This window comes from Somniosus microcephalus, chromosome 27 (assembly GCF_052327205.1).
Source record: "Somniosus microcephalus isolate GS21.2 chromosome 27, FLI_Smic_1.0, whole genome shotgun sequence".
In the NCBI taxonomy this organism is placed as follows: domain Eukaryota; kingdom Metazoa; phylum Chordata; class Chondrichthyes; order Squaliformes; family Somniosidae; genus Somniosus; species Somniosus microcephalus.
Window position 1 is genome coordinate 1,367,434 of NC_141013.1, and position 15,529 is coordinate 1,382,962.

The 15,529-nt window shown below is 46.4% G+C and overlaps 1 protein-coding gene across 3 annotated transcripts in view; it reads right to left on the reverse strand.

Annotated features, from left to right (window-relative positions):
- Window positions 1–15,529, reverse strand: part of usp8 (ubiquitin specific peptidase 8) — a 58,396-nt gene that overhangs the window by 41,965 nt on the left and 902 nt on the right. For 2 of the 3 annotated variants that reach the window (XM_085968296.1, XM_085968294.1), the window contains exons 1-2: window positions 4,303–4,619; window positions 817–1,012 (exon numbers count right to left, since the gene is read on the reverse strand). In XM_085968296.1, coding sequence (XP_085824422.1) covers window positions 817–920 — 104 coding nt within the window. In that variant the 5' untranslated portion in view covers window positions 921–1,012; window positions 4,303–4,619. Of the gene's footprint in view, window positions 1–816; window positions 1,013–4,302; window positions 4,620–15,529 lie in introns of those variants that run through there. The other variant, XM_085968295.1, reaches the window with a different exon arrangement.

Genomic DNA, 15,529 nt, shown 5'->3' on the forward strand with positions numbered 1-15,529 from the left:
TTATTTCTACTAGTGCAGGCTCCATGTTGTTATATTTTTCTTCCTGAAGCTTTGTATTCCTTGTTGTTCCGTTACCTAAACTTCGCTCTGTGCCCACCATTGATCATGTTTTAAACAGCTGGCATACAGCGCTTGCCAATCTGCACTTTTAGCACCTACTACCCACTGCAAAAAGACGCCCACACAGAACCCACGTAATGGCACGGCAGACTGTAGTCTGAATATCAGATTCCAGGTGATTTTGGAATAAATTCTAATTTTTGGAGTTATCCCCACTTTTACATTCCCCATACTCCATAATCACCCATCTAAGGCTAGCATTGCAGAGCAAATCCCCTTGTGAATTACATTAGACTGAGGTCTCGAAACCTACAGCTTTCACAGTAAGTTCACACAAAATGAGATTCAATTAAAATAAAATACAGCTTGTGTCGCAAACCCTAAGGCAACCAATCATAGAATCAGACAGCACAGGAGGCGGCTATTCGGCCCATCGTGTCTGTGCTGGCTCTTTGAAGAGCTCTCCAATTAGTCCCACTCCCCTGCTCTTTCCCCAGAGCCCTGCACATTTTCAAGTGTTTATCCAATTCCCGTTTGAAAGTTACTATTGAATCTGCTTCCACCGCAATGTCAGGCAGTGAATTCCGATCATAACTTACAAAAGAACCACAGTAGGTGCAAGTCAATTACTTTTTTTTTTTTTTTTAAACCCTTCTAGTCTGCATTGCTCAGTTTTCTGCTACTAACTTGAGCTTTTTCAGAGATTTATTTAGATTTTAAAAAGGAATATTTTATTGCTGATGCACATTCCCTTACTTTTTGGTGCTTTTCTTTTCCAGTTTCACTTCTGTTTTCTTATTAAGATCGGCCAAGCAGGTAGAGAGATACAACTCCTTCACATCGCTCGATACTGCAGGCATTTTGAAGAAAGGTTCTCAATTGGTTCGGGACAGAAGCAGTCTCCTCTATATATTTTTGTTTAAACAGCAAGTAATATACACATATACTCTGTCTGCAGGAAAAAGAGCAAGAAAATCATTTCTATCACTTGAAGCTCTCAGGACTTAATGGCTCTCAGTGCAAGAAAACTGACAGTTTGCAGAATTTTTTTTGTGCCAATATATCTTTCAAATACATCAAGGGCAGCGCATTGAAGAAAAGCTACACGCCCTAGAGTTTCTTAAACCACAAGAATAATTTGGCCAGCAAACCAAATGCATGCTGTCACACAGACTATACCAGGCTGGGACATGCTCACTCAACACAGAACCAATGCCAGCTCCACCCTTACCCACTGATGGGGGAGCAGTCCTGCCCAGTAGTAGCCTATTAAGCAGAAATATGAAACAAATCTGAGCAGTCATGAATGGAAAAGAGAATTAAAAAGCAGCATAAAAAATCCCCTACTTGGAAACTGAAACTTCCAAAAAATATATATTCTACTGAGAAGAAAAGGGTGTAAAAGAAAAGACAGCCATCCGTGGCTAAGTAAAGAAATTAAGGATAGTATTCGACTAAAAACAAGGGCATATAAGGTCGCCAAATCTAGTGGGAGGATAGAGGATTGGGAAAACTTTAAAAGACAGCAAAAAACAAAAAGATTGATTAAGAAAGGGAAGATAGATTATGAAAGTAAATTAGCAAAAAATATAAAAACAGATAGTAAGAGTTTTTATAGTTATATAAAAAGAAAAAGGGTGGCTAAAGTAAATGTTGGTCCCTTAGAGGATGAGACCAGGAAATTAATGGTGGGAAATATGGAGATGGCAAAAACACTGAATGAATATTTTGTATCAGTCTTTACAGTAGCGGACACTAAGAATATCCCAACACTGGACAAACAGGGGGCTTTGGGGGGGGGGGGGGGAGGAGCTAAACACAATCAAAATCACTAAGGAAGTGGTACTCGGTAAAATAATGGGACTCAAGGCGGATAAATCACCTGGACCTGATGGCTTACATCCAAGGGTCTTGAGGGAAGTGGCGGTAGGAATTGTGGATGCATTAGTAATAATTTTCCAAAACTCCCTGGACTCAGCAAAGGTCCCGGCAGACTGGAAAACTGCTAATGTAACACCCTTATTTAAAAAGGGCAGTAGACAGAAGGCTGGAAACTATAGACCGGTTAGCCTAACATCTGTGGTAGGTAAAATTTTGGAGTCCATTATTAAGGAGACAGTAACAGGACATTTGGATAATCATAATTTAATAAGACAAAGTCAGCATGGTTTTATGAAGGGGAAGTCATGTTTGACAAATTTGCTGGAGTTCTTTGAGGAAGTAACGTATAGGATGGATAAAGGGGAACCAGTGGACGTAGTGTATTTAGACTTCCAAAAGGCATTTGACAAGGTGCCACACAAAAGATTATTGCTTAAGATTTTTAAAAAAATCACGGGATTGGGGGCAATATTCTGGCATGGATAGAGGATTGGCTATCTAACAGAAGGCAGAGAGTTGGGATAAATGCTTCATTCTCAGACTGGCAATCAGTAACTAGTGGTGTTCCGCAGGGGTCAGTGCTGGGTCCCCAACTCTTTACAATCTATATTAACGATTTGGAGGAGGGGACCGAGTGTAACATATCAAAGTTTGCAGATGATACTATGATGGGAGGGAAAGTAGTGAGTGAGGAGGACATAAAAAACCTGCAAGGGGACATCGACAGGCTAAGTAAGTGGGCAGAGATTTGGCAGATGGAATACAATACTGGAAAGTGTGAGGTTATGCACTTTGGCAGGAAAAATCGTAGAGCAAGCTATTATCTTAATGGCAAGAAACTGGAAAGTACTGAAGTACAAAGGGATCTGGGGTTCCTGGTGCACGAAACTCAAAAGGTTAGTATGCAAGTGCAGCAAATGATTAAGAAGGCCAGTGGAATGTTGGCTTTTATTGCTAGGGGGATAGAATATAAAAATAAGGGAGGTATTGCTTCAGTTGTACAAGGTATTGGTGAGACCGCACCTGGAATACTGCATACAGTTCTGGTGTCCATACTTAAGAAAAGACATACTTGCTCTCGAGTCAGTACAAAGAAGGTTCACTCGGTTAATCCCGGGGATGAGGGGATGGACATATGAGGAGAGGTTGAGTAGATTGGGACTCTTCTCATTGGAGTTCAGAAGAATGAGAGGCGATCTTATTGAAACATATAAGATTGTGAAGGGGTTGGATCGGGTGGATGCAGGGAGGATGTTCCCGATGATGGGTGAAACTAGAACTAGGGGGCATAGTCTTAGAATAAGGGGCTGCTCTTTCAAAACTGAGATGAGGAGGAACTACTTCACTCAGAGGGTGGTAGGTCCATGGAATATGCTGCCCCAAAAAGCTGTAGAAGCTACATCATTACATAAATTTAAAACAGAATTAGACAGTTTCCTAGAAGTAAAGGGAATTAAGGGTTACGGGGAGTGGGCAGGAATTTGGACATGAGTCTAGGTTCGGATCGGTCATGGCCCTGTGGGTAGCGGAGCGGGCCCAGGGGCCGTGTAGTCTGATCCTGCTCCTATTTCGTGTGTCTAATTCTGTTAGATTCAGGAGATGGTTCTGTGATAGTAGATTGGCGGTTATATGAGAAACATACTTTATCAAAGTAGGGGGGGGGGGCAGGCACGCAGGGGCTCGGAAGGAAGAGAAAGGAACCTTGCACCAGGCCTAGTGCACTCCAAGGTATTTAAAGCCAGTTGCTGTACTCACTAAGTCACCCACAAAATCTCCTGTACCCCATTGTGAGGAAGCACCTGTTTCTGCTCAGCACTTCCTCAAGGAGTTTGGCCAATATTAGGCAGCCATCGCTAGTGAGAAGCACGGGCTCCAAGCACAATATTTTGGGCAGAGCACTTGCTGAATACACCATTTCATCAGACACTCCCAATCATTGTAATCCCAATTTGTATTACTCAGTACAGACATGGGACACCAATATATTGGCCCAGAATGCAAACATTGTCTGATTGATTCAAGACGCCATTGCTATAGGAAACTAACATCCCGAATAAGACAGTCGGACAACTGAATACAAAATTCTTTCTTGGGTTAAATCCGAAAACCTGCTCTACACGGGCTCGACGGCCCGAACCTTCTTCCGTGCTGGAACCATTCTGTGATTCTACAGACCCTCCACAAACTGGAATAAACAGAACAGGGAGGAGTCCTGGGGGAGAATAACCGCGTCCTACCACCTCAAACCCCGACCCGGCGCCTCCACCATAAACTTCACTCGCGGCTTCGAGTGGAGAGCGGCCACCGCGGGACAACGCTGCAATGGGCCGAGGCCCCAGCGACTCCCTCACGCACACCTACCGGGTACCGGGCCGAGCTGAGTCGAGCGGGGCCGGGCCGAGCTGAGCTGGGTCGAGCGGGGCCAGGCCGGGCTGAGCTGGGTCGAGCGGAGCGGGGCCGGGCTCCGGGCCGAGCTGAGCTGGGTCGAGCGGGGCCGGACTCCGGGCCGAGCTGAGCTGAGCTGGGTCAAGCGGGGCCGGGCTCCGCTCTGAGCTGGGTCAAGCGGGGCCGGGCTCCGCTCCGAGCTGGGCTGAGCTGGGTCAAGCGGGGCCGGGCTCCGGGCCTCTCCCCGAGGTGCTGCAGCGACGGACACTCCGCAGACAGTTACACAACGCCCCTACTGCGCCTGCGCACCGGCCATATTTCTAAAGGCGGCTGGTGGCAACACACTTCCTGCCTTCATTATAGAGCCCTCTGTCCACATTTATAATGGGAAGTGCCTATGTGAACTGGTCACGCTGTAATTACACCCTCCCACCAGCAGAGGTACTGCACTGCCACCACTGCCAGGAGGGTCCTCTTTTGATTGAACCAAATTAAATAGCACTTTAAATAAAACTTACCAAATCAAATTAAAATTTGGTTTGCCGGGCTGATGATGCACTCGTCCTCGCGGCGCCCACCGGTCTCGGAAGGCCTCAAGTGTGCCGGCGGACACCGCGTGCTCCATCTCCAGGGCCACCCGGGCACGAACATAGCCGCGACTGCCAGGAGGGTGCAATTAGAATCAGAGAAATTTAAAGCACAGAAGGAGGCCATTTTGGCCCATTGTGTCTATGCTAACCGACAAAGAGCTATCCAGCCGAATCCCACTTTCCAGCACTTGGTCCGTAGCCCTGTGGGTTACGGCACTTCAAGTGCACACCCAAGTACTTTAAATGTGGTGAGGGTTTCTGCCTCTACCACCCTTTCAGGCAGTGAGTTCCAGACCCCCCAACACCCTCTGAGTGAAGAAATTTCCCCTCAAATCCCCTCTAAGCCGCCGACCAATGATTTTAAATCTGTGCCCCCTGGTTGTTGACCCCTCTGCTAAGGGAAATAAGTCCTTCCTATCCACTCTATCTAGGCCCCTCATAATTTTATACAACTCAATCTGTGGACCTGCACTCCAAGGTCCCTTTGTTCCTCTACACTTCTCAGTGTCCTACCATTTATAGTGTATCCTCTTGCCTTGTTAGCCCTCCCCAAATGCATTACCTCACACTTCTCCGGATTGAATTCTATTTGCCACTGTTCTGCCCACCTGACCAGTTCATTGATATCTTCCTGCAGTCTACAGCTTTCTTCTTCATTGTCAACCACACAGCCAATTTTAGTATCATCTGCAAACTTCTTAATCATACCCCCTACATTCAAGTCTAAATCATTGATATATACCACAAAAAGCACGGGACCTAGTACTGAGCCCTGCGGAACCCCACTGGAAACAGCCTTCCAGTCACAAAAACACCCATCAACTATTACCCTTTGCTTCCTGCCTCAGCCAATTTTGGATCCAACTTGTCACTTTGCCCAGGATCCCATGGGCTTTTACTTTCGTGACCAGTCTGCCATGTGGGACCTTATCAAAAGCCTTGCTAAAATCCATATACACTACATCAAATGCACTACCCTCATCGACCCTCCTTGTTACCACCTCAAAAAATTCTATCATGTTAGTCAGACACGACCTTCCCTTAACAAATCGATGCTGACTGTCCTTGATTAATCCGTGTCTTTCTAAATGAAGATTTATCCTGTCCCTCAGAACCTTTTCCAATAATTTTCCCACCACAGAGGTTAGGCTGACTGGCCTGTAATTACTCGGTCTATCCCTTTCTCCCTTTTTAAACAAAGGTACAATGTTAGCAGTCCTCTGGCACCACACCTGTAGCCAGAGAGGATTGGAAAATGATGGTCAGAGCCTCTGCTATTTACTCTTTTGCTTCTGCTAACACCCTGGGATACATTTCATCCGGGCCTGTGGATTTATCCACTTTCAAAGCTGCTAAGCCCCTTAATACTTCCTCTTTCACTATGTTTATTTCATCTAATATTTCACACCTCCTCCCTGATTGCAACGTCTGTATCGCCGCTCTCTTTTGTGAAAACAGACGCAAAGTATTCATTAAGAACCATACTCACATCTTCCGCCTCCACACACACATTACCTTTATGGTCTCTAATAGGCCCTACTTTCTTTAGTTATCCTCTTGCTCTTAATGTATTTATAAAATATCTTTGGGTTTTCCTTGATTTTACTTGCCAACATTTTTTCATGCTCTCTCTTTGCTTTCCTAATTTCCTTTTTAATTGCACCCCTGCACTTTCTATACTCCTCTAGAGTTTCTGCAGTATTGAGCGTGACAAGTTTACATAGGCACTTCCCAATATTCATATGGACAGAGGAATTTATAATATATATAACAATAAGGACAGAATCTATGACTTCAGTGGTGACTGAATCACATCGCTGTGCCATGGTCCACTTAGCTCTGGACTCCAACCCCACTTCACTTGACAATTACACTGAGGGTGATTTTCAACTTGTTGCCTGGGTGTAAAACTGACGTTTCGGATCAGTCACCCATATTAGAAACCACCTGATTTTAATTTCCAAACAGTGTTATCCAATAGAAATTGCTGACTAGCCACAGATGTGACTATGGCGACACCATTTTATGTAAGAAGTCACACAACACCAGGTTATAGTCCAACAGTTTTATTTGAAATCACAAGCTTTCGGAGCGCTGCTCCTTCGTCAGGTGAAGTGGAGAGATGCATAAAGACACAGCTTATATAGTCAGAGAATAATGCCAGATGATTACAGGTAATCTTTCTAACTGCCATTTATCACACCTCGGCAGAGAGATAATCACAGCAATCAAAGGTGTGAATGGTGTCCAAACAGGTTAGTCAGGAAAACATTACATCAAAGAACAATGAGGTGGGGTCACAAGGGGTCAAATGTTGCAGATGCTGGGATCTGTATGAAAAACAAAACAGACAAAAAAACATTTTTTTTTGCTGGAAATCACAGCAGGTCCGGCCGCATCTGTATAGAGAGAACACGCCAACGACGACTCGAGTCTGGGTGACCCTACGTCAGGTGGGGTTACATGTAGCGTGACATGAACCCAAGATCTCGGTTAAGGCCGTCCTCATGAGTGCGGAACTTGGCTATCAGTTTCTGCTCGACGATTTTGTATTGTCGTGCGTCTCGAAGGCCGCCTTGGAGAATGCTTACCCGAAGGTCGGAGGCTGAATGTCCTTGACTGCTGAAGTGTTCCCCGACTGGGAGGGAACACTCCTGCCTGGCGATTGTTGTGTGGTGTCCGTTCATCCGTTGTCGCAGTGTCTGCATGGTCTCGCCGATGTACCATGCTCCGGGGCATCCTTTCTTGCAACGTATGAGGTAGACAACATTGGCCGAGTCACATGAGTATGTACCATGTACCTGGTGGGTGGTGTCCTCACGTGTGATGATGGTATCTGTGTTGATGATCTGGCATGTCTTGCAGAGGTTGCTGTGGCAGGGTTGTGTGGTGTCGTGGTCGCTGTTCTCCTGAAAGCTGGGTAATTTGCTGCGAACGATGGTCTGTTTGAGGTTAGGCGGCTGTTTGAAGGCGAGTAGTGGAGGCGTGGGGATGGCCTTAGCGAGGTGTTCGTCATCATCGATGACATGTTGAAGGCTGCGAAGAACATGGCGTAGTTTCTCCGCTCCGGGGAAGTACTGGACGACGAAGGGTACTCTGTTGGTTGTGTCCCGTGTTTGTCTTCTGAGGAGGTCTATGCGATTTTTTGCTGTGGCCCGTCGGAACTGTCGATCGACGAGTCGAGCGTCATATCCCGTTCTTACGAGGTCGTCTTTCAGCGTCTGTAGGTGTCCATCGCGTTCCTCCTCGTCTGAGCAGATCCTGTGTATTCGCAGGACTTGTCCATAGGGGATGGCTTCTTTAACGTGATTAGGGTGGAAGCTGGAGAAGTGGAGCATCCTGAGGTTGTCCGTGGGCTTGCGGTAGAGTGAAGTGCTGAGGTGTCCGTCTTTGATGGAGATTCGTCTGTCCAAGAATGAAACCGATTCTGAGGAGTAGTCCATGGTGAGTTTGATGGTGGGATGGAACTTGTTGATGTTATTGTGTAGACTCGTCGATCGACAGTTCCGACGGGCCACAGCAAAAAATCGCATAGACCTCCTCAGAAGACAAACACAGGACACAACCAACAGAGTACCCTTCGTCGTCCAGTACTTCCCCGGAGCGGAGAAACTACGCCATGTTCTTCGCAGCCTTCAACATGTCATTGATGACGACGAACACCTCGCTAAGGCCATCCCCACGCCTCCACTACTCGCCTTCAAACAGCCGCCTAACCTCAAACAGACCATCGTTCGCAGCAAATTACCCAGCTTTCAGGAGAACAGTGACCACGACACCACACAACCCTGCCACGGCAACCTCTGCAAGACATGCCAGATCATCAACACAGATACCATCATCACACGTGAGGACACCACCCACCAGGTACATGGTACATACTCATGTGACTCGGCCAACGTTGTCTACCTCATATGTTGCAGGAAAGGATGCCCCGGAGCATGGTACATCGGCGAGACCATGCAGAGACTGCGACAACGGATGAACGGACACCGCGCAATAATCGCCAGGCAGGAGTGTTCCCTCCCAGTCGGGGAACACTTCAGCAGTCAAGGACATTCAGCCTCCGATCTTCGGGTAAGCATTCTCCAGGGCGGCCTTCGAGACACACGACAACGCAAAATCGTCGAGCAGAAACTGATACCCAAGTTCCGCACTCATGAGGACGGCCTCAACCGCGATCTTGGGTTCATGTCACGCTACATGTAACCCCACCTGACGTAGGGTCACCCAGACTTGAGTCGTCGTTGGCTTGTTCTCTACACAGATGCGGCCGAACCTGCTGTGATTTCCAGCAAAAAAAAAGTTTTTTTGTCTGTTTTTTGTTTTTCATACAGACCCCAGCATCTGCAACATTTGACCCCTTGTGACCCCACCTCATTGTTCTTTGATGTAATGTTTTCCTGACTAACCTGTTTGGACACCATTCACACCTTTGATCGCTGTGATTATCTCTCTGCCGAGGTGTGATAAATGGCAGTTAGAAAGATTACCTGTAATCATCTGGCATTATTCTCTGACTATATAAGCTGTGTCTTTATGCATCTCTCCACTTCACCTGACGAAGGAGCAGTGCTCCGAAAGCTTGTGATTTCAAATACAACTGTTGGACTATAACCTGGTGTTTTGTGACTTCTTACATTTGTCCACCCCAGTCCAACTCCAGCATCTCCACACCATGGACACCATTTTAGACACATGCACTAATTGTAGTAGAAAATGCCGTACACACGATACAGCTAAATGTATTGCACAGGTGCATATTTACTTGTACATCTACCACCATTCATAATAAAGGAAGTAAAGCACTCACAGCAATCAAAAAACAGTTGGAACGGTTTTCGTATTACCATTTTACAAACAAACAACTTTCATTTATATAGCGCCTTTAATCTCGTAAAACATCCCAAGGCACTTCACAGGAGCATTATCAAACAAAATTTGACACAAGCCACATAAGGTGATATTAGGGCAGATGCTTGGTCAAAGACGTACTTTTTAATGAGTGTCTTAAAGGAGGTAGAGAGGTTTAGGGAGGGAATTCCAAAGCTTAGGGCCTCGACAGTTGAAGGCACGGCCGCCAATGGCGGAACGAATGAAATCGGGGGCATGCGAGGCCGAAATTGGAGGAGTGCAAAGATCTCGGCGAGTTGTCAGGCTGCAGGAGGTTACCGAGATATGGAGGGCGAGACCATGGAGGGATGAGAATTTTAAAATCAAGGCATTGCTCAACTAGGAGCCAACGTAGATCAGCGAGCACAGGGATGATGGGTGAACACGACTTGGTGCGAGTTAGGATCCAGGCACCCGAGTTTTGGATGAGCTCAAGTTTATGGAGGGTGGAAGATGGAAGGCCGGCCAGGAGTGAGTTGGAATAGTCAAGTCTAGAGGCAACAAAGGCATGGATGAGGGTTTCAGCAGTAGATGAGCTGAGGCGGGGTGGAGTCGGGCGATGTTACGGAGGTGGAAGTAGGCGGTCTTAGTGATGGCACAGATCTGTGGTTGGAAGCTCATCTTGGGGTCAAATACGACACCAAGGTTGGGAACAGTCTGGTTCAGCCTCACACAGTTGCCATGGAGAGGGATGGAGTCAGTGGCGAGGGAACGGAGTTTGTGGCGGGGACAAAAAAACAAAGGCTTCAATCTTCCCAATATTTAATTGGAGAAAATCCCTGCTCATCCAGTACTGGACGTTGGACAAGCAGTCTGACAATTTAGAGACAGTGGAGGGGTCAAGAGAGGCAGTGGTGAGGTAGAGCTGGGTGTCATCAGTGTACATGTCGAACCTGATGTTGCGATTTCAGATGATGTCGCCGAGGGGCAGCATGTAGATGAGAAATAGGAGGAGGCCAAGGATAGATCCTTGGGGACACCAGAGGTAACGGTGCGGGAGCGGGAAGAGAAGCCACTGCAGGTGATTGTCTGGCTATGACTGGATAGATAAGAATGGAACCAGGCAAGGACAGTCCCACCCAGCTGGACAACGGTGGAGAGGCGTTGGAGAAGGATGGTAAGGGCAACCGTGTCAAAGGCTGCAGACAGGTCGAGAAGGATGAGGAGGGATAGGACAGACACATAAGGATGTTATTTGTGATTTTGATAAGAGCTGTTTCGGTACTGTGGCGGGGCAGAAACCTGATTGGAAGCATTCAAACATGGAGTTTCAGGAAAGATGGGCACGGATTTGGGAGGCAACAGCACATTCAAGAACTTTGGAGAGGAAAGGGAGGTTGGAGATGAGGCGGTAGTTTGCAAGGATGGAGGGGTCAAGGGTTGTTTTTTTGAGGAGAGGGGTGATGACAGCAGATTTGAAGGGGAAGGGGACGGTACCCAAAAGGAGAGATCCGTTAACAATTGCACAAAAAAGTTTAAAATACACATGCATACGCCATGCAACTGAGTACTGACATCACATATTCAACGACGGGGTCTATTACTCACTTTTTATTTATTAATCAGGCATACAATCAGCTACACCCGGATTCCCAATTAGCCGTAAGTTGCTCGTGGCTAACACATTGAACAACACTGATATAATGTGTTGCCAATCCCGATGCCAATTTTATGCCTAGGCTACAAGTTGGAAACTAACCCCACTTGGTTATGACTCCTCATGTGCAATACCACAGGCCATTGACTAGCATATATTCAAATACAAATGATTGTTCAGAAGTTGGTGTAGTGCCTTGGAAATGGTGCTGAGTTGTAAGGTCTGTATATAACCAGTCCTTGTGTGGCAGGCCTGTAGTACTGCTCACTCTGAAACATATTGTAAAGAAGGTTTTAATATATCTGGTTGCAAAACGAGTGTTGAATATTCTGTGTCTACGCCACAGTTTCATCTCCAGACAGGCAGACTCAGGAACTGTTAAATGTTAAGAGTCTGCTGCTCCACTGTACTCAGAATTCTAAGGTGAAACCACCTACTCTTTTGCATTAAACATCAGGGATCATTTTTCCCTCCACAATTTGCTCCTTAAGGTGACGACTGTTACTGGGACATGGTTTCCAAGATGCTGCCACCTTGGCGCTATGCCAATTCTTCATAGCCCTGTCTTGACATCGAGTGTTAAAGGCTATTCAGCATGGTGGGTGGGGTCATCGTGGCTGATCTTGTCCCACATTAAAACAGGGTCACTGGATGATGGTCAAAAGCAGGAAATCTGTTTCTTCCCTCTCCCGGCTGTTGCACTGGATCAAATCAGACAACTCACCAGGGACGAAACTCGAGCTTCCTGATCTGTTCTTGCACCCCCTTTAGGATTGTACCCTTTAGTTTATATTTCCTCTCCTCATTCTTTCTACCAAAATGTATCACTTCACACTTTTCTGCGTTAAATTTCATCTGCCATTTTGGTAGGAACGACGAGGAAAGACAATATAAACTAAAGGGTACAATTCTAAAGGGGGTGTATGAACAGAGAGACCTGGGGGTATATGTGCACAAATCGTTGAAGTTGGCAGGGCAGGTTGAGAAAGCGATTTAAAAAAGCATACGGGATCCTAGGCTTCATAAATAAAGACACAGAGTACAAAAGCAAGGAAGTTATGATGAACCTTTATAAAACACTGGTCCGGCCTCAACTGGAGTATTGTGTCCAACTCTGGGCACCGCACTTTAGGAAGGATGTGAAGGAATTAGAGAGGGTGTAGAAAAGATTTACAAGAATGGTTCCAGGGATGAGGGACTTCAGTTACGTGGATAGACTGGAGAAGCTGGGGTTGTTCTCTTTAGAGCAGAGTAGATAGAAACTGTTCCCATTGGTGGAAGGGTCGATAACCAGATTATAGAGAAAAAATCAAGTCAGCTTGGTAGACAGGGCAAATATATAAGGGCAAGGCTGGATGGCATCTATTTTAATGCAAGGGGTCTTGCAAATAAGGTGGATGAACTGAAGGTGTTGATAAACACATGGGAGTACGATATTGTTGCTATCACGGAGACGTGGTTGAGGGAGGGGCAGGACTGGCAGCTCAATATTCCGGGGTACAGAATCTTCAGGCGAGACAGAGGGGGAGGTATAAGAGGAGGGGGTGTCGCAATATTAATTAAGGAGTCAATTACTGCAGTAAGGAGGGATGGTATATTAGCAGGTTCCTCTAATGAGGCCATATGGGTGGAGCTTAAAAACAAAAAGGGGGCAAGCACTTTGATGGGAGTGTACTGTAGGCCTCCAAACAGTCAGGGGGAGATAGAGGAACAGATATGTAGGCAAATCTCAGAGAAATGTGCAAATAGGGTAATAATAATGGGGGATTTCAACTTCCCCAATATTAACTGGGATAGTCAGAGTGTGAAAGGCTCAGAGGGTGTAGAATTCTTAAAGTGCATCCAGGAGAGCTTTTTGAGCCAGCATGTAGAAAGTCCTACAAGAGAGGGGGCGGTACTGGACCTAATTCTAGGGAATGTGGCCAGCCAAGTGGAAAAAGTGCTAGTAGGTGAGCACTTTGGTGACAGTGACCATAATATGGTAAGATTTAAGGTGGTCATGGAAAAGGACAGGGATGGGCCGGAAATAAAGGTTCTAAATTGGGGGAAGGCCGATTTTAATAGGATAAGGCAGGATCTGGCCAAAATGGACTGAGATCAGCTACTTGTAGGAAAATCCGCATCAGAGCAATGGGAGGCTTTCAGAAGGGAGATTGAGATCATACAATGGCAACATGTTCCCGTAAAGGTCAAGGGTGGTTCCAAAAAGCACAGGGAACCTTGGATGTCAGGGGATATACGAGAATGGATTAGGAAAAAAAGGAGGGCTTTTGGCAGATACAAAAGGATAAAGACGGAGGAAGCCCTAGAGGAGTACAAAAAGTGCAGGGGATACTTAAAAAAGAAATTAGGAGATCAAGGAGGGGCCATGAAATAACACTGGCGAGCAAAATAAAGGAAAATCCTAAGATGTTTTAGAAGTATATTAAGGGTAAGAGGATAACTAGGGAAAAAATAGGGCCCATTAGGGACAAAAGTGGCAATCTGTGTGTGGAGCCGGAAGATGTGGCAGGGGTTCTAAATGAATTTTTTGCATCTGTTTTCACTATGGAGAAGGACGATGTAGACATAGAAATAGGGCGGGGGGGACTGTGATATGCTTGAACATATTCACATCGAGAGGGAGGAGGTATTGGCGGTTTTAGCTGGCCTAAAAATGGATAAATCCCCAGGCCCGGATGAAATGTATCCCAGGCTGCTGTGTGAGGCAAAGGAAGAGATTGCGGGGGCTCTAACACATATTCAGGACCTCTCTGGCCACAGGGGATGTGCCAGAGGACTGGAGAACCGCTAATGTAGTACCATTATTCAAGAAGGGAAGTAGGGAAAAACCGGGGAACTACAGGCCAGTGAGCCTAACATCAGTGGTAGGAAAATTATTGGAAAAAATTCTGAGGGACAAAATTTGTCTCCACTTGGAGAGGCAAGGATTAATCAGGGATAGTCAACATGGCTTTGTCAAGGGAAGATCATGTCTGACTAATTTGATTGAATTTTTTGAGGGGGTGACTAGGTGTGTGGATGAGGGTAACGCAGTGGATGTGGTATATATGGATTTCAGCAAGGCCTTCGATAAAGTCCCGCACAGGAGGCTGGTCAAGAAGGTAAGAGCCCATGGAATCCAGGGTGCCTTGGCACATTGGATACAAAACTGGCTTAGTGACAGAAGGCAGAGGGTGATGGTTGAAGGTTGTTTTTGTGACTGGAAGCCTGTGGCCAGTGGGGTACCACAGGGATCGGTGCTGGGTCCCTTGCTGTTTGTGGTCTACATTAATGACTTGGATATGAATGTAAAAGGTATGATCAGTAAGTTCGCGGATGATACAAAAATTGGCAGGGTGGTAAATAGCGAGGAGGGTAGCCTCAGTCTGCAGGACGATATAGATGGGTTGGTCAGATGGGCGGAACAGTGGCAAATGGAATTTAACCCAGAAAAGTGCGAGGTGATGCACTTTGGGGGGACTAACAAGGCAAGGGAATACACAATGAATGGTAAGACCCTAGGCAAGACGGAGGGTCAGAGGGATCTGGGTGTGCAAGTACACAGATCCCTGAAGGCGGCGGAACAGGTGGATAAGGTGGTAAAAAAGGCATATGGGATACTTGCCTTCATTAGCCGAGGCATTGAATATAAGAGCAAGGAGGTTATGATGGAACTGTATAAAACACTGGTTAGGCCACAGCTGGAATACTGTGTGCAGTTCTGGTCGCCACACTACAGGAAGGATGTGATCGCGTTGGAGAGGGTGCAGAGGAGGTTCACCAGGATGTTACCGGGGCTGGAGCGCTTCAGCTATGAAGAGAGACTGGGCAGATTGGGTTTGTTTTCCTTGGAGCAGAGGAGGCTGAGGGGGGACATGATTGAGGTGTACAAAATTATGAGGGGCATAGATAGGATGGATGCTGAGGAGCTTTTTCCCTTAGTAGAGGGGTCAATAACTAGGGGGCATAGATTCAAGGTAAAGGGCGGGAGGTTTAGAGGGGATTTGAGAAAGAACTTTTTCACCCAGAGGGTGGTTGGAGTCTGGAACTCACTGCCTGAAAGGGTTGTGGAGGCAGGAACCCTCACAACATTTAAGAAGCATTTGGATGAGCACTTGAAATGCCATAGCATACAAGGCTA